At 41.4% G+C, this 18,976-nt stretch overlaps 2 protein-coding genes across 3 annotated transcripts; one reads left to right on the top strand and one right to left on the bottom strand.

The window, feature by feature from the left end:
* The first annotated feature begins 1,001 nt into the window (after nucleotides 1–1,001).
* LOC141808277 (activin receptor type-2A-like) lies at nucleotides 1,002–11,021 on the top strand. Of its 2 annotated transcripts, XM_074694792.1 has the most exons (12): nucleotides 1,002–1,970; nucleotides 4,785–5,016; nucleotides 5,100–5,215; nucleotides 5,334–5,488; nucleotides 5,642–5,665; nucleotides 7,081–7,224; nucleotides 7,332–7,475; nucleotides 7,626–7,771; nucleotides 7,873–7,987; nucleotides 8,116–8,254; nucleotides 8,369–8,499; nucleotides 8,616–11,021. In XM_074694792.1, exons 1-12 carry the CDS (start codon nucleotides 1,916–1,918, stop codon nucleotides 8,808–8,810), a joined length of 1,596 nt encoding a protein of 531 aa, XP_074550893.1. In that variant the 5' UTR covers nucleotides 1,002–1,915; the 3' UTR covers nucleotides 8,811–11,021. The 2 variants fall into 2 exon arrangements, with proteins under 2 accessions (XP_074550893.1, XP_074550894.1); XM_074694793.1 differs by lacking the exon at nucleotides 5,642–5,665.
* A 1,998-nt stretch (nucleotides 11,022–13,019) lies between these two features.
* LOC141808630 (interferon-induced protein 44-like) lies at nucleotides 13,020–17,384 on the bottom strand. The gene is made up of 6 exons (XM_074695301.1): nucleotides 17,320–17,384; nucleotides 16,861–17,065; nucleotides 16,562–16,720; nucleotides 16,098–16,266; nucleotides 14,362–14,462; nucleotides 13,020–13,178 (listed from the first exon to the last, which is right to left on the bottom strand). Exons 1-6 carry the CDS (start codon nucleotides 17,382–17,384, stop codon nucleotides 13,020–13,022), a joined length of 858 nt encoding a protein of 285 aa, XP_074551402.1.
* Between the last annotated feature and the right edge of the window lie 1,592 nt (nucleotides 17,385–18,976).

The raw sequence follows: 18,976 nt of genomic DNA, 5'->3' as shown, positions 1-18,976 counted from the left end.
TGATGTCAAGTTTTATCGCCCAAGTTTTTCCAGAGCATGATGGAGCAGGAGTTATTTTAACAACACTGCATCAAACTCCTGCGCACCCAACACCTTCACACTCCTTAAATCAAGCCTGTGCAAAGAGCAGAACTGTAAACACATTTTATTCTGCTGTCAAGTTCAACATTTGAACATGTCTCTCTACTGCCGATGAGACGTTGCACCCTGCAGGTCAGCATTAAACAGAAGGTTTTTGTATTTCTGTTCAAATTTTGATGCAATTCTGCAACAGATCAATCCGTCTGTAACCTCTGACCTCTAATCATGCTGCCTGAGCTTTTGCAGCACAGAAATGCAAAGTGAGATAACACTCTGCAACACAAAATCAGTGTTGAAGTACAGAGCATGGTTGGCAGCGGAGCTTCTTTATGGCTTGGTTGGAGCATGTGCTAGCAGATTTAAAAAAAAAAAAAAAAAAAAAAAAACTCCCATAACTACCAAAGATTGTACAACCAATCAATCAATCAAACAAACAAATAAACAAAAACCTGCTTTATCAATGTGTTTTGCCATGCCAACAGCAAAAACGTTGCAAAATTTAATATTTTTGTTTTAGGAATCATGAATTTAATTGACTCAAAATTATTCAGATTTATAATCACAAGGCTGTTTGTGTAAGTAGGTCGAAAAGGTAGTTTTTGTTTTTTTCAAAACAAGTTTGATTAAAATTCACATAAATATTGGCCACAAAATCATGAAAATGGCTATACTGAATATATTATAACTCCCTCAAAATGTTTAATATCTAATTCACCCTAGAATCCCTTTTTACAGTGTAGCTCTGGTCCATTTCTTTGCGCTCTGATGGCCCGCCAGTCTCTCTGATAAGGGGCGGGGCTTCTTTAACATTGCAGCGTCCTACATCACAACGCGGAATCTGATTGGTGGAAGTGTTCAGCATGATCCCTCTCCGCACCTGCCATTGGTCACTGCCACTGTCACTCGCTTTATTTTCGGCACGGTGACAGATGTCTATGGAAGAAGGTGGAAAAAAACACAAACCAAACATAATCTGAGTGTGGCAGCCATCTTGGCTCTACTGGATTAAGCAGGGAGAGAGTGGGAGAGAGGACGGAGAGAAGCCCGGCGGGGAGCTTTGAAGCTCGGATGATTATTTGTGATCACTCCGGGACAGTTTACACGGCGGACCCACCCCTACACTGCGGGGATCTGTGCGGTTGTGTTTGCGGGTTGTGGTTTGCCTACGCGGTTTCACTCAGGAAACCCGCAGGACTCATAGCTTCCGAGCTAAGCTAACGGCTAACCCGGCCAGCCTGCTGTTCGTTGACCGAGCTGCGGTCGCCAATTCCAGGCTGAAGCTTCAACCTTCCTCGGCATCGACTGCACACGACTCATACCCGGGCCATAGACCGGATTTGCGTTTATATTAAACGGTATCATGGTGTGAACACTCGGTTTAACTTTCCCCTAATGTGAGCTGGAGGAGAAGCGGTAGGTTTGAATATGGAGACAGTTTAATCCCGCTCTGAAACACATAATCCGGGTTCATGGATCAAATGTCTATTTGATGCCTGAGCAGGACACTGTTTTCCAGCGTTAAAGACATCGATGGGAACCAAGCTGTGCAGCTGTCTGTGATCCGGAGAAAAGAGCTCAGACCCGGGCTCTCAGCTTGTTTCCCCCCGCTCCTGCAGATCCGTGCCTGGGCCTCAGCTTTCACACACACACACGGACTGCACTGAGCTCATCATTCAGCTGCTGTTATTCAGATTTAACCGTGCACACCGGGGCTGGTCAGCTGTTTGGACCAGGCCATGCTGCATGAAGCTCAGCTGGTTTAAAGGGACGATAATCCCGACTGTCTCTGTGCAGGATTAATCTGAAAATCAAGAACTCTGACTCTGGATCCACCATGGGATCAGCCATCAAAGCGGCCTTCAGTGTGTTCCTCATCTCATGCTGCTCAGGTGAGATTACATGCAGAACACACTGTACACACTGAACACACTGTCAACAGACTGCACGCACTGTACGAAAACTTCAAACACCCCAAACAGTCTGCACACACTGCATACGCTGAAAACCCACACAAAACACTCCACATGCAAATTACCACCACTTATACACCGTTGTATTTGATTTGCATGTGTCCAGTCCAAATCTAAGTCCTCTTTAAAAATATCCTCACTATAAAATGGACGCTCTTTGGCTGCTTTTGCATACTGTGAAATGACTGATCCTGCACTGACAGATTGACTGACTGAACCTGGGCCTGCTGTGTGATGTGTTTTGTATAAATGCACACAGTATCTCTTAAAATGAGGGGTTGCTTTCATCAGTTGTGCTGCAGCAGGATCTTGGCAGGTGTTTAATAATCTCAAAAATAGGCAAAGCTCTACTTCAGTTGACAGTAAAGAAAAGCTTTTCTGCCTTTTGTTTTGATTTACTTGTTAATGTAAAGCTAACACATTACCAACACATAAAGTAAGCATATGGAGATGCAACCTATCATCTGTGTGATCTGTCAACCAAAAATGTTGAGGTTGAAGCCGCTGGTAATATCATATCATATGATAATAATTAGGATGGGTACTGAATTAGGTACTTTTATAGGTACGGACCGAATTCTGTCAAAAGTACCGGGTATGGATTCATTTAAAACCAAAAGGTACCATGTTTAGGTACATAAATGCATCCTTGTGACTGTGAGGGAGTGGAAGAATAGGTGATTTTCCATGCTGGACATGAACACAGCATTGCAAGGTTATATATTGAAGAATACATTTGTTAAATTGAATTTTCTTTATATTTCATTATTAAACAAATTGATATATTTTACCACATAAACACAAAAAAGTACCAAAACTCTGTATCGTTTAGTACCGGTACCGATTGCCAGGTACCGAGCATCGGTACCATATCGTTTCAAATGTGAAAGGTACCCATCCCTAGTAATAATTACATATCTACAACTAATAGACCTGGTCTTTAATCTAATCTTGAATTATTATCAGTTGAATTGTTGAAAATGTTGGTGTTTTCAGAGGGAGGGATTTGAATACTGAAGCCAGTGGTATTGTATTGCACTGCAAAGCATCCATTGTATGCACACAGGCAGAACCCTTTAATCCTAATGTCTCTTCAGGTTAAAGCTAAAAGATTCACTCCGTGTCATGATGAAATCATTATTTTATTATGTATCGCATCACTCTGTATCGCACCACCTCACATTGTATTGCAATTTTCGTATCTAGGGATGCATCAATCCAACTTTTCTGGTCCCGACACCTGGTCTTTGCGTATTGACCGATTGCATCGTATCCCATCTTTTCGTATTGTATGCACATGCATCAATGAGTTATATTACACCATTGGCTCTCATCATGTTGCATTTAATTGAGTTGCATCACATCATATCGCATCATTTCCTAATGTATCATGTGTATTGATTGGCGTACTGAATCGCACTGTATTGCATAGTATCAAGCACACACTCGCAGGATTCTTTCCTCGATTGTCCCCTCAAGTGAATGTTTCTGTTTAGGCCTGTCATGATAACAAATTTTGCTAGACAATAATTTTCCAAAATATTATTGCAGATAAACGATATTTTTGTCAATATTGTTTGGAGTTTTTTTTCCATTTTTTCATTGATGTAATTATGATAAATGGGATAATAAAGTGAGTACACCATATCAAAAGCAAGAAACTTTAATTTCTTAAGAGTATTTAACTGTAATTAAAAGGTCAGGATCTTTTAAATAAAATAAACAAAAAATATAATAAATTTAACAAACAAGAAAGAGAAAAAAATACAATGAAATGAAATGGACTCTCTTTTAGAAAAAAATACATGTCAATGAAAATAATTAATACTAATCAAAAACAATACAACATAGACCCTGTCTCTAAAGAAAAAATGAAACTCCAAAAAAAAAAAAACAACAACAATAAAAACTATAGCCTAAATAAAAGGGAGTTTATACAGTTCCTGAATTGTTTGTAACATGTACTTTTTTCCAGTCAATCCGTACTGTCTGTCAAATATTTTTAACATTTCTGGCTTTCAACCGTACTGAAGGGCTGCATTTCTTTGGCAATGTATCTGTCTTTGAGCGCCACCATTTGGCGCTTTTATTTCTATTTACTTTGCCGACCAAAAGCCTCAGTAAGAGCGGATTGTCAAAGAACAAAGCTCCGCTGCACCTCCCCTTCTTCTTCTTCGTCGCCACTATTTTCAAACAAATGCAACATATCAGCTCGTTGGTGTTCATGAGCTCACACTTTGTTCATTCTGATAAAAAACAAAATATTCCCACGCTGGGACTGTGGCAGGCGGCTTAAGAACCGTATCTTTGGTGCCATCACTCATATTAGCGTGTGTTTCCTCCTTACCCCTCAGGACGCTTGCTTCAGCTCTCTCTGTGTGTACACGCGAGCAGCCCCGTCTTCACTCCAAAGATCACATTTTTGACAGATGCTCACTCAGCTATAAATCCGCTAAATCCGCAATAGAACCTATGCACCCCGATGTTAGGAAAGATAGACGTAGTGAGCCATTTTCTCATTCAGCCTCTTTGGTCGAAAGAGAGGAGGAAAACAAACATGCATGCACGTGTCAGTTTATCAAGGCTGGCAAACTTACCGAGGACGTTTTTATTTATCGTTCGGTTAATTGATTTATTGGTTATCGTGACAGGCCTATTTCTGTTTATTACATGTGCCCAGGGCCCCTCAACTGTATCTTTGTTTTGTTGACACGTCCTTCATTGTCCCCTCAGGTGCGATCCTGGGACGCGCAGACACTCAGGAGTGTATCCACTACAACTACAGCCCTTCATCAGCTTCCTCATCGTCAGGGTCGGACATTCAGGGGAACCTGAGCAAAGTGGTCACCTGCTCAGGAGAGAAGGACAAAAGACTTCACTGCTTTGCCACCTGGAAGAATGTGTCAGGTGTGATCCAGGTGGTCAAACAGGGCTGCTGGCTGGATGATGTCAGCTGTTATGACAGGTAACTGCAGTTCCGCCACCCGTTGGTGTAAGGACAGGTAACTTTAGGATCAGGCACCTGACTTCTTCAACTGTTGTTGACAGGGATGAGTGTGTGGAGAGGAAGGATGCTCCTGAAGTCTTCTTCTGCTGCTGTGAAGGAAGTTTGTGTAACACAAAGTTCTTCTACCGGCCGGACAGCAACCTGCCACAGATACCAAGTAAGATCACCTGTTTACCTACCGGGCTTTCTTCTTAAAGGCACAGACTGCTGGAACAGACAGGAAGCAGCTCCTGAAGGATGTTTCTGTAACTGGTGTTTTCTCTCTGTTTGAAAAGCGACCAACAAACCAGTGACGTGGAGGCCTCCGGTGCTCAGTACGATGCTGTACTCTCTGCTCCCCATCATGGCCCTCACCGCCATCCTGCTCCTGTCCTTCTGGATGTACCGCCACCACAAACTGGCCTACCCACCTGTGCTGGTGCCCACACAGGTGAGACACACGTTAGCATATGAAATCTCAGAAACATAAACCTGCAGCCCGACAGATTCTGAGAGTCAGGTGTTTGATGCTAACAGTCAGACGGTGGTGTGTGTGTATGTGTGTGTGTGTGTGGTCTCTGACTCTGAGCTGTTTCTCTCTCAGCACGCCTTTCACATCATGATCGAGGTAAGAGACGCTCTCTGTGATCACACACTCTTTAGTTCATGTTCTGAGGTTTCAGTTCATGTCTTTGTCCTCCTCCAGCTCGACGCCTGTGTCCACACCGACTCTTTAGTTTCATCATTTTTGACTTTGTTCATTCATTCATTTGTGTGTGTGTTTGTGTTTTCTTGTTTACGTGAATGCTGTTGATGTTGGTGTGCGCTGATCGACAGGTGTGTGATCAGTGAGTGCATGTTGATGTCATCCATCGATTCCTGATGCAGAGTTTTGAAGCCTATCATCCCCGGGTGCCATTTAAAAAATGCTGACTCAACTTTCAGTTCAGCCTCCTCACTAAAAGCTACACCTGTCAGTTAAGTCAACTACACCTGTGATTATGCAAAACTGAAAATCTGATGGGCTGAGTCAGCTTTTCGTCAAAGTTCAGCTTTTTAGAATGGTTGTGGATGTCGTTTCCACTACTTCCAGAGCCAGCCTCAAGTGGACATTCAAGGAACTGCAGGTTTTAGCTCTTTCATACCGGTTTCTAGGCCTGTCACGATAATCAATAAATCAATTAATGGAACGATGAATTAAAACGTCCTCGGTAAGTTTGACAGACAGTACGGATTGACTGGGAAAAAGTACATGTTACAAACAATTCAGGAACTGTATAAACTCCCTTCTATTTAGGCTATAGTTTTTATTGTTGATTTTTTTGGGGGGAGTTTTGTTTTTTCTTTAGCGACAGGGTCTATGTTTTATTGTTTTTGATTAGTATTAATTATTTTCATTGACATGTATTTTTTTCTAAAAGAGAGTCCATTTCATTTTCATTGTATTTTTTTCTCTTTCTTGTTTGTTAAATTTATTATATTTTTTGTTTAATTTAATTTATTTAAAAGATCCTGACCTTTTAATTACAGTTAAATACTCTTAAGAAATTAACGTTTCTTGCTTTTGATATGGTGTACTCATTTTATTATCCCATTTATCATAATTACATCAATGAAAAAATGAAAAAAAAATCAAAATAATATTGACAATAATATCGTTTTTTCGGCAATGATATTTTGGACAATTATCATCTAGCAAAATTTGTTATCGTGACAGGCCTACTGGTTTCATTTCTTACAGCCGGAGGTTGCTGCGTGTTTTATAAATATTCAGACTGAACCTGGTTAACCAGACCAACAGGAAACATGTCATCATCTATGTTTGCACCTGTCAGGTGTGTTTTTCTGTGAAGTAGCACATCATCAGCATGAAACCATCAGTTTCCTTGGAGTCCAGCTGTCTCTGACCTCACACTGAGATGAGCTGTGGCTCGCTGTGTGTACCCATGTTAGCCAGCAGGTGTCACTCATGATCCAAACTAAGCGTCTCTGTGACTGACAACACCAAAACCTCTCTGTGCCTCACTCTGTCACTCTCTGCAGGACCCTGGGCCCCTTCCTCCCTCCCCCATCCTGGGACAGAAGCCACTGCAGTTACTGGAGATCAAATCCAGGGGGCGCTTCGGCTGCGTGTGGAAGGCTCAGCTGCTCGACCAATACGTTGCTGTCAAAATCTTCCCCATTCAGGTTTGTCCGGGCCTCCTTGAATGCACCACATCAGCTGAAATCTGAGCATCTGTGTGTGAAACATCAAAAATACTCAAGTGTGTGTTTGTGTGTGTGTTTGTATTCAGGACAAACAATCGTGGCAGACCGAGTATGAGATTTTTAACATGGTTGGGATGAGACATGAGAACCTGCTGCACTTTATTGGAGCAGAGAGGAGAGGAAGTCACCTGGACATGGAGCTGTGGCTCATCACTGCCTATCATGAGAAGGTGCTGCCCCCTTCAGGACACAGCAGGAACTGACATCAAAACATTCACCACATACAGCAAAAAATAAAAATGTTCCTTAGGCTGCTGTGAAAATCATTGTATATTATGAGGTCATGTGACTAATGTGTGTGTTTACATGTGTGTGTGCAGGGCTCTCTCACAGACTACCTGAAAGCCAACGTGGTCTCCTGGTCTGAACTTTGTGTCATCGCTCAGTCCATGGCTCGAGGTCTCGCCTACCTGCATGAGGACATACCTGGGCACAAAGATGGACATAAACCTGCCATTGCACACAGGTACACACACTTTCACACTCGCATACACACACAGTCATGTACGCACACAAAGGTACAGATCTCGGGTGTCTTACAGGAAGTGCCCCTCTCTGTGTTTTCAGGGACTTTAAAAGTAAGAACGTGCTGCTGAAGTCAAACCTGACCGCCTGCATCGCTGACTTCGGCCTCGCTCTCAGGTTTGAGGCGGGAAAATCTCCGGGAGACACACACGGGCAGGTGAGTCACCTGACTGTTGTTTTTTTTTTTGTTTGTTTTTGTTTTTTTCAGCATTATTTTGTATTTGTTAGAAAAATAGCTGCTGCTCCTCCTTAGAGTAACACGCTCGCCATGTGTGTGTTTGTCAGGTGGGGACCAGGAGGTATATGGCCCCTGAGGTCCTGGAGGGGGCGATAAACTTCCAGAGAGACGCCTTCCTCAGGATTGATGTGTACGCTCTTGGCCTCGTGCTGTGGGAGCTCGCCTCCCGCTGTAAAGCTGCTGATGGTAAGACGCCCACACAGGAGTGAAATCATGTGATCAGTGTGGCCCCTCCTCCTCTCTCAGACACATCTATCACTGTGTTTAGAGCTATCTGACTCTCTGCTCTCTTTGGCTCAGGTCCAGTGGACGAGTACATGCTGCCGTTTGAGGAGGAGGCAGGTCAGCATCCGTCTCTAGAGGACATGCAGGAAGTGGTCGTCCACAAAAAGCTGAGGCCGCTGCTCAGAGAGTGCTGGCAAAAACACACGGTGAGTCAGACTATATTACCCATAATGCAGTGCCTAAACAGAGATATAAATAGGTGAGTATAAGAGGGCCCCTGGTGGGTGGTGGTGTAACTGTTCGACTGTTCGACCCGCTGCAGGGTCTGTCCATCCTCTGTGAGACCATCGAGGAGTGCTGGGATCACGAGGCGGAGGCGAGGCTCTCAGCCGGCTGCGTGGAGGAGCGGGTTGTCCAGATGCAGCGGCAAACCGCCATCACGGCGCCTGAGGAGATTGTCACCGTTGTTACTATGGTAACAAACGTGGACTACCAACCGAAGGAGTCGAGCCTATGATGAGGCAATGGACCAATCAGGACAGAGCATGGACCCCCACAGTGACCACTCAGTCTCTGAAAAAGACTAAGGTCAGGTGATCCTGCAGGTTATCCAACGATCCAGGAGATGATCATGCAACTCAGCAGGTGATCAAGTGACCCCACAGGTGATCAGGTGACTCAGCAGGTAATTATACGGCCTGCTAAGGGTCAGGTAAGCTAGAGGACAGCCGATGCCAACAATCTTTCTCTCTGTCTATGGGAGAGTTTCACTGAAGTCCAGTCAGTGACGTCAGTTCCTGTTTTTTATTCCAAAATAAGAGCCTTTGTGTTAGATCTTTTGTATGATGTGACGTGTGATGATGTGAATGTAATCATAGAGTGTAAACAGTGTGAATACGTGAGTGAGTGTGAACACCGAGTGTAAGACGAGCGAGTGTGAGCAAAGTAAAGTTAGTGTCTGATGTGAAGCTGACGAGAAACACCTCCTGAACAAGTTAATCACGGCTGTTTGTATATACAGATTATTTATTTATCTATAAACACCTTTATTCACATTTTCAGCCCATCAGTGTGATTCTCATGTTATTGATTATATTGATCATAAAAGCTGTTATGTTATTTGTTCAACACCACACGAGAACTGTAAACAGTATAAACACTTTTATCTGTAATATTTTCAATGTTAGAATTTTATCATTTTTCCAAAAAAAAAAAAAAATCAGAACAAAGGAGACATTTAAACCCACACACTGAAACATTAGATATAAAAGAATTTAAATCATTACAATAATTTTGAACACATTTTATAAAACGTGGCACATTTTCACTGTTTTTAAAAATAATTCTCCATCACAAGAGTGATTATAAAAAGTTCAACTATGGAACTCACTCTGTTTTTGTTTATTTTTGACCTCTAAAAGTTTAAAGTCCGACAATCTTTAACCTGTTTTTAATCTTGAGACTTTCCTCCACCCATCAGCCGACTATCAATACTGATTGTTGATCTGAAATAAGTCTTCCTCTGTCCTCATTGTGTCAAAATACAAAGCTTAACTTTGAAAAGCTTTGACTTACCTTTATTTTGAAGTATTTCCTGTTAGTGTGTCAGCGTGCAAAGCCTCAAATTAAATTAATTTTAATAAACTTTGAATATATTTATAATTGGTATAAAGAAAGTTTTATGATATTTTATATATAATGTATTATTATATATACATATGATAAAGAGTTTCATAAAGTTTATAAGGGGTTTTGTTTTAAAAAAAAAACAGAATATAGATTCCCAAATTTAAAAATAGCACTTGAGTAAATAAATCTGTTTTTGCCTTAATTAACTTTCATTGTTTTAATGTTAATATTTAAAAAAACTCTTTAATTTTGAATTGTTAATATTTGATGATAACACTTGAGCCCTGCTCGTTAAAACCTTCATTTTTCAAGCCATTTAAAAAAAAAACAACAACAAAAGGATAGCATCTTTTTACCCAGCATGCATTTTTGAACTCAAGCATCACTAAATTTTTCTCAGGATCATGAAATTATTCATGGATCGTCATTTACAATTTTCTTTCTTCAGCTCTTAATAAAAAAGAAAATAATTCAGTCTGACTTTAAAGCTCCTTTGAGCCTTTTTGATTGAGGTGATTTTGGCACCCTCTCTGGACAAAGCAGTAGCTTTTAAATCTTTGCTTTATCACAATCTTTGCTGTGAACAATTAAAGCCTGATTCTGTTTGTAGAATCTCTGATCTGACTCTGCCCCACTCGCAGTGATTACAAATAAATATATATATTTAAAAAAAAATCTTCACAGGAGCTTTAAGAATCCTGTTTCACCAAAACACAAAGAGGCTTTTAGGGACCTCAAGGAAACCATTATATCCAAACACAGATTTGAATTATTCACCATGATGTTTACACTGGTCTTTTTTCTAGACTGGATTCATGTTCAGACTGGTTTCTTATTCAGACTTGTTCCATGTCCCGACTGCTCTTTTATCCAAAATGGTTTCAAACTGGTTTTGTGTTCAGACTGGTTTCTTGATCTGATTGGTCTCACTTTTTCGACTGGTTTTAGTCATGTTCAGATTGGTTCCAGACTGGGTTTATTGGTGTGTGTGTTTGTGCTGTGTGACAGAAGCTGTTTGTTTTTATTATGTGTGTTGCATTCAGGTCCAGTTTGTAAATATGAGCATTGTTTAAGACTTCAGCATGAGTCTGTTTTTATAAAGTTGATATTAAAATATGTTTTTATGACAACGAGAAATGATCTCAGTTTGCCCTTTTTTATCCTAAAACTGTGTGTGTGTGTGTGTGTGTGTGTGTGTGTGTGTGTGTGTGTGTGTGTGTGTGTGTGTGTGTGTGTGAGTGTGAGTGTGTGTGTGTTGCTGCCCTGCTAAATCATGGTATCACCTTTAGTTAGGAAGACAACAGGAAGTATGTTTCATTTTGAAAAACAGTTTTTTCTCATTACATTTATTTCCAAAGCTGCAATTCAAACAAAATTTCTACCAGACATTGGTATTAACTCAAATAATCCACACATGAAAAGAAATCACAACGTTCAGGTCCATAAATAATGATTATGTGGAATCAAGTGCGATAACACAGGAAAAAAGTATTGAACACACCATGGAAAGGCTGTATACTTTGGCAAGGAAATGCACCATACCACCTGAGATCTGTCAGTAATTATTACTTGAACTTCCAATTAGTGCAAACCAACATCTGCTGGGCTAGAGCAAATTGATGGTCCTATAAAAAAGGTCATTATTTCAACAAGCAGTTAAATTAAAAAAAAAAGACAATCACAACCTGATTGTTGCTCAGCATCAGGATGGAACTGGTTACAGACTTATATCAAAGCACCTGAATATTCCAGTCAGCACCGTTGGGGCCATTATTCACAAGTGGAAGAAGCACCACCTTACCATCAACAGGCCACGCACAGGAGCTCCTTGAAGATTTCTGACCAGGGAGTCAGAAAGATAGTCAGAAGAGTACTCAACGAGCCAAGGACCACCCTGAAAGTGCTCCAGAAAGACTTGGAGGCAGCAGGTACAATTGTTACAGAGAAAACAATAGGCAATGCACTCCACCGCCATGGCCTCTATGGACGCTCAGCCCGCAAGACTCCATTCCTCAAGAAAAGGCATGTTGAAGCTGGTTTAAAGTTTGCTGAACAGCATCTTGACAAGCCTGTAGAATACTGGGAGAATGTTGTCTGGTCAGATGAGACCAAAACTGAACTTTTGGGCTGTCATACTACAGACCATGTTTGGAGGAGAAATGGCTCTGCACATCAGGCAAAAAACACTACACCAACAGTGAAGTTTGGAGGTGAAGCATCATGGCATGGGGTTGTTTCTCATCTCATGGTGTTGGCAAACTTCATATAATTGACGGAGCAATGAATGGAGCCATGTATGGGGAAATTCTTGATATGAATCTGCTGCCATCCACCAGGATGATGAAGATGAGACGTGGCTGGACCTTCCAGCAGGACAACCATCCAAAGCACACGGCAAAGCTGACTCTCAAATGGTTTCAAACAAAGAAAATCAATCTGTTACAATGGCCTAGTCATTCACCTGACTTAAATTCGATTGAACATTTCTGGAAAAGAAAAGGGTTCACCAGAGGGCACCAAAGAATATTCCAGATTTAAAGACAATCTGTGCAGAGGAATGGGCCAAAATCACACCTGAGCAGTGTGGGCCATTAGTTCAAACATACAAGAAGCTTCTGGAAGCTGTCATTGCAAACAAAGGCTTCTCCACTAAGTATTAGATGAGTCTCAGTTAGCGTGTTCAACACTTTTTTCCTGTGTTATCGTACTTAATTCACCATAATCATTATTTATGGACCTGAACGTTGTGATTTCTTTACATGTGTGGATTATTTGAGTTAATACCAATACCTACTGGTGCTCAAAGACTGCTTTTATTTTGAAAGGACAGACTGTTGCTGTAAGTGTGCAATTGATTTCTTCATGAATCATTCAAATTATCAGAAGCACAGACAGAGACAGACATCAGGGATTGGACCCAAACGCAGACTTAAGTCTGATGTTGAGTAAAAAGCTTTATTGATGATATCAAGGCTAACACAGGCAGAGATTTGTACATTTAACCCTCAAACACACTTTCACCCCCAGACATTTACACTGGTAGAAGAAAAGCTGACAGTCAGCTGCTGATTGGAAGTCAAACTCAGAGTAATTACTGTCATTTGTCTGTAAAGTCGTCTCCAAAATCGATCATTTTCTTTAGAGCGCTCAGGATCAGAGCGTCCACATCGTCATTCAGGTCGATCTCCTCGCTGTAGTTCTTCACAGGGAAGATGTAGTTCAGTGGGATTCCCACAGCTGCACTGAATTCCTCCATCTGCAGGTTCAGGAGACGACGCATCAGCTGATACATAAAGACTGACTGACAGGAAGTGACTTCACCTGTCAATACCATAGACTGTACAAAACACCTGTTTCTGAAACGGAAAATGAAGCACATCGGCTAAAGTGGCCATATTGGTAGTGGCAAGGGCTTCGCTTGCTGCCATAGAGCCTTTTTCAAATCGCCCCCTACACACTCCCCCCTCCATGATGGAGTGCACTCCGTCATGGAGTCACACTCGCAGCTGAAAGAAGTTCACTTCATTAGGGTGTAGGGTATAAATACAGCTTTGGGACAGAAACTTCCCTCTCTCAGGCGGAAACATACACAAGAAAAAAAAAGAAAATGAAACATAGAAAAGAAAAAAGAAACTTATTCCTATGCTTCTCTGGCCGCATTTCTTTTTTATTGAAGAGTTTTTCATGTTTCACTCTCACTTGAATGAATTCTTTTGTTTTTGTGACAGTCCCTGTAAATATAAAACACTCAAATAAAGACAAACTGTCTGAACAAATGCAAGGCAGACAATCAATGAAATGTACATCTAAAGTTGTTAACATCTGCATGACAATCATTCAGTATTTGTGTTAGTTTAACAGTGTTTGCGCAGGCACATATGTGTGGAACTTACATTTGTCTGTTGCTTCCTCCATGGCTGACACCGGACATAATTTAGCGCTGCACGTGTTCAGCGAGTCGGCATCCTTGCAGACTCGCTTGTGGAGGGTTTTTATAGCCCAGGATGGCCCTTAATGTGGCGGACCCTCCGCAAGGATGCGCAAACGGAGGGGTAGTGGGTAGGGAGAGTGTGTAGGGGGCGGTTTGAAAAAGTCCCCTTGGGCGCCTGTTGGTCCCATGACCCTCAGCTGTGCCTCTTATAGGGGTAGCTCGCGATCTCAATATCCTCTGAACGGCTGCGTTAGAAAAAAGTTCAACCCCGTACAGTGGGTGCTGTTAGTAGAATTAGCGACTCAGACAGGAGATGTTTTTTGAACCAGGCTGTAAATAGGTTAATTTCCCTCTTTGAAAACAGCTTTTTTTTGCTTGGTGTGTTTGTGACTTCTGGTACTTCCGGAGCCAGCCTCAAGCGAACACTCGAGAAACAGCAGATTTTAGCACCTCAGCATTGTCTCATATTCTTTGACCGGAGGTTGCTGCTTGGTCAAGACTCACTCACCTTCTTCTTAAGATGTTTGCTCTTGTAAACGTTCTTCAGGTCCTTCTCCGTTTCCTCACAAGCCTGATCGATGCATGAGATGATCGCCATCTGAGGAATCCCTGCACACACACACACACACACACACACACACACACACACACACACACACACACACACACACACACACACACACACACACACACACACACATCTATGCTGAGGAACAAAACCTGACTTTACTGATGTGATGATTATAAGACAGGAGCCATAAGATCACATGTTTGGCGTTTGAGAAATGAGGGATGGAAAGATGAATAGTCTGTAGGTAAATGGGTAAACCTGTTCCTTTTTTACGCATGGAGCTCGGGAAAAGAGCGTTTAGTTTTGCCGCTCCTACTGCATGGAACTCACTCTAAAATGAGCTAAAATGGCGGCTCTCATTTCACTTGGAGCCTTTGGCTCAATCTTAAGAGACAAACTGCACAAAAGATAATTGGGCAGTGCCTGTGTTTGGAATCTGTAATCTATCAGCAAGATTCTTCACTTCATCTGTAACTCAAATTGTACATTTTTTACTTATCGTTTTTAAAGATGTTATGAGGAGGATCTGTTTTAATTGCACTCCCTTGCCACCTTCAGTCTTGGAGTCTCTGTACACTGTCGTAAATCACTATTAGCAAGGTGTGTGTGTGTTTGTTTTGGAATCAAATGGAGATATTTTTTTGTTCATGACAACGTTTTACTGGATAAAACACGCCAAGGTAAGGTGTTTATCAGTACAGTCAACGCTATAGTTTGAAATGTGACATCAAGCAAACGTTGTAGCAGCAGGTTATATGTTAGTGCTATCGTCAGCCCCGTGCTCCAATGTTTCTGTAGGCTAACATGACAACAAGTAAAGACTGTCAGTTTGTATGTAGTTTAGTAGCCGTGTATATTTAGCCCAGCTGACAGACCGGTACTCTGAGACATGTCCTTAATGTGTAACGTTAATGAATCCTGGTTATGTTCTGCCAGTCATCTACCAATCAGAGCTAACGTAACCTCACTCTTCATTTTATTGATAGACTCTCAAGTTTGAAGAGACCACTGCAGAATAACTGCTGACTGTGGGTTGGAATCAACATTAGCACGAATAGCTTAGCCCCTGTGTTATAGAGTGATACAGCCAGAGCTAAAGGCTAATTAGCCTTTGAAATAAAAAGGCTAATTAGCCTTTAGCTCGGGTTGTATCTATCTCCTGTTTATCTTTCTTCTGCTCTTCTGTCCTTTTTCTGTCTGACAGTTAGGCTCCAGTGTCCACCATCACGACAAAATTAGTCATAGAAATCGTGTTTAGCAGAGAAAAACACAGATCTCTGAGTTTTATCTCTTCTCTCTACTAAACTTCATCAGCTGGCTTGGTGTTGTCATAGAGACCTAGACGTGCCATAGATCAATCAGGTCCTGGACAACTTGTCCTGGAAGCTAAGAAGTAACAATTTGAAATAACCTGTAACCAGCAATATTGGCGCTGATAATCTCATGTTAAAAGGTGGATTACAATCAGGCATATATCTAGAAAGGCGACTTTTTCAGGATCACTTTTAAACTCCTCACAGCCTCTTTAAAACTCTCTCTTTATCATGTTTGGCTTTCTATGATGTGAGTTGCTGCCCTACGGGCCAGGTAAAAACAAAAATGAGATCCTGATCTCTGTGGGTAATTCACCAGGTTAAGTGGACCAAAATAAAAGGAAAAAAAAATCTTCTCACCTAGGAGGCTGGCCACCTCTCTGATGTCCGCCATCTTTTTTATGACAGACTCTTTAACTTCTGCCACGTTAGCAGAGAGCACACAAACCAGGACGTGGACTTTGTTGTCCAGCGAGGGGGAGGGGTTGTACCCTGAACTTTCAGGGGTCAGTGGAGTTACAGGGTTGAACTGGAAATAAAAATGACAGCGAAAATCATTAATCATAACATCAGATAATCTAATACTTACAGCTGTATATAAAGAGGCAACTTCTGAATATTATCTAGACTATTTTAACAATAGTTTTATGTAATTATACAAATGATTTTAAGTAAAGCAAGATCATAAACAGCTTACTATTAGAACATGCAACTGGAAGTAAATATTGCTAAGCGTAATGATAATGATGATCATCATTCCCCAGAGTTCAAAGGTAGGGCTGCTCATACTTCCTGTTTAGTTTTAGCTTTTTAATTCTGCATACCATGTAACCCTCCCTCATGTGTCCTTTCAGGGCCACTTTGATGTCGTCGGCACGGACCCCCTGGCCCTCGCCGTCCTCCAGACCCATGATATCATTGAAGACAAATGGATAATGTGTTTTTTGGCCTCCGCGTCCTTTTTTGATTTTGTGAGTTTCAAACTGAAACAAAAAGCAGCAAGATTTCAGGAAGAGCTAATTTACTTTGTAGGAAACTTCATTACCGATTATCCAGGAGCAGAACCCGTGTCAGACTCTAAATCAGACTCTGGGTTTGGTTATGGATTGGGTTTGTTTTTTACCTTTTTGGTGAAACTGTGTCCTGCATGGACGACAGAAGCAGCTATAGCTGGAGTGGCCATCCTGCGTCTCATCACGCTGCTCACAGAGTTAATGAAACTGGACTTTCCAGCGCCGATGGGTCCATACAGAAGGATCCGGATATGTTGGAGGTCTTCATTTCCAGGCTGAAATTCCTGCACGTACTGCAGAGTCTCAGCATTGTTTCTGTTTAAACCAGTTTAGATTTTAGATTCATACAGAAACCTCAGATCATTAGGTTTTACTCAAACATTGATCTACCCTTTGTTGTGTCTGTCAAACAACGTCAACAATAACATTTAACTAACATAATACAACCTAAACAACCAACAAACTAACTTAACTCAGACAAATATTAAAAACACACACTAACACACACCTATTTGTGAGATTTCAAAGATATACAGCGTATCCCAAAGGAATGAAACATGCTGACTCACCCCCATGGAATCTGCCTCCATGGCTCACTGAAAGCTGCGGAGGGAATTATTTTAGAAATATTCATGTTTAAATCTCAGTGGCCCTTATCTATCAAATCTGCATATGACCAAAAAATGGGTGTATGCTCATATCCACACAATCTGAAGGTGGGCAGGGGGTACGCTCCATGCTAGGTCTGAGAAAGTTTAAGTTTCATGTCAGAGGGGAGCGCAGAGGAAAATCTGTCTATATCATAAAACTTTTAGATCATCATAGACCAGTGAATTTTCAGACAAACAGAAGTTCGGAGATAAATATTTAAGTTGGTTGCCAAAAATGGCTGGATCTCCCCAGGTTCTTCGGCAACATAGGTTTGTATGGCAAACCTTTAAGGTTCAAAATATTGACAAGAACAGCTCCTGCCTACCTGGGGTCCCTCATCCAGGTCTACACTCCTTCTCGTCCACTACGTTCTGCTTGTGAAAGACGCCTGGTGCTCCCAGCCCAGCGCGGCTCCAAGTCTCTAGCCAGACTCTTCTCCTCTGTTGTTCCCAAATGGTGGAATGAATTACCTAACTCTGTATGATCCACAGAGTCACTTTGTACTTCAAGAGATGTCTCATCAGACTCATCTGTTCAGGGAACACTTAGACCCTTAATCTGACCCTACTCCTCCTCTTCCTCAGGGGTAGAATGAGTCAGAAAGTCTAAGACTCAGCTCTTATTGATTTTTCAGCATTTATTACTGAATGTTGTTGAAGATTGAGGTATATTGTTGCAGCAATTAATTGTGGTTAGTTGGCTAGATTATTCTACACTACTTCAAATTAAAACAAAAAAAATCCTGCACTTAATGGCAGCACCTGCAACCGAATAACTTGTAGCACTTTGTCACACTAACAAATTTTTTCCTTCTGTCTAAATTCTTGCTTGTGTTGTACATCGCTTTGGACAAAAACATCCCCAGTGAAGCTCTCGGCCCCAAGGGATTATGTTGTGTAGTCCTAAACAGTACTGAACAGATAGATAAATTAGATTTGACACCAAGAATGTTTTTAACATTTCACTCTTCTTTTACCACTTGTTTTCAGCTGCCAAATTTATCGATACTATCAAGGTTTTACGAAATTAGCCCACATACGCACGTTTCATCAATCACACGTAAACATTGGTGAAAGCTTGTTTTCACACCCAAATCTGTGCCAATTCCCAGATTGATGGATGAGGGCCAGTGTGAAAGTGTTGTAAGGAAGAGAAGTCATATTTTTTACGTACTGGTAGATGGCGTCTCCTTTGCTGTAAAGGAATGTGACCCAACAAATGATTAAACATATTTTATTGTTTTCTGACCTGATAACCCAACACAGACAGGTACAAAGAACATCAGACAGTAAAGCTGTTGTTTTTTTCTGAGACCAAAAGTGAAAGTAAGACTTGAGTAAGATAACTGTCAAAGTGCACCGTTTAAATATATTTACAAGTCTTTGTTTGACCCATTCTGTTCAGGTGAGTTTCTTTCTCACCTCGATTAACACATTCATGTCGACAGAAAAAGCCATGCCCTATAGAGAGGATGGAGAAAAGGTTGTCGGGTTAAAGTAAAGGAACACCTAAAGGAATACTTCACACACTAATTAACAATGAAATACCCCTAAACAAGCTCATGCTGTGTTTATT

The sequence above is a fragment of the Halichoeres trimaculatus genome, unplaced genomic scaffold (genome assembly GCF_033239565.1).
Source record: "Halichoeres trimaculatus isolate MK-OKI-2021-1 unplaced genomic scaffold, fHalTri1.1 fHalTri1_scaffold_19, whole genome shotgun sequence".
In the NCBI taxonomy this organism is placed as follows: Eukaryota; Metazoa; Chordata; class Actinopteri; order Labriformes; family Labridae; genus Halichoeres; species Halichoeres trimaculatus.
The sequence above is the reverse complement of the archived record's forward strand: the minus strand, read 5'-3'. Positions and strand labels throughout refer to the sequence as shown.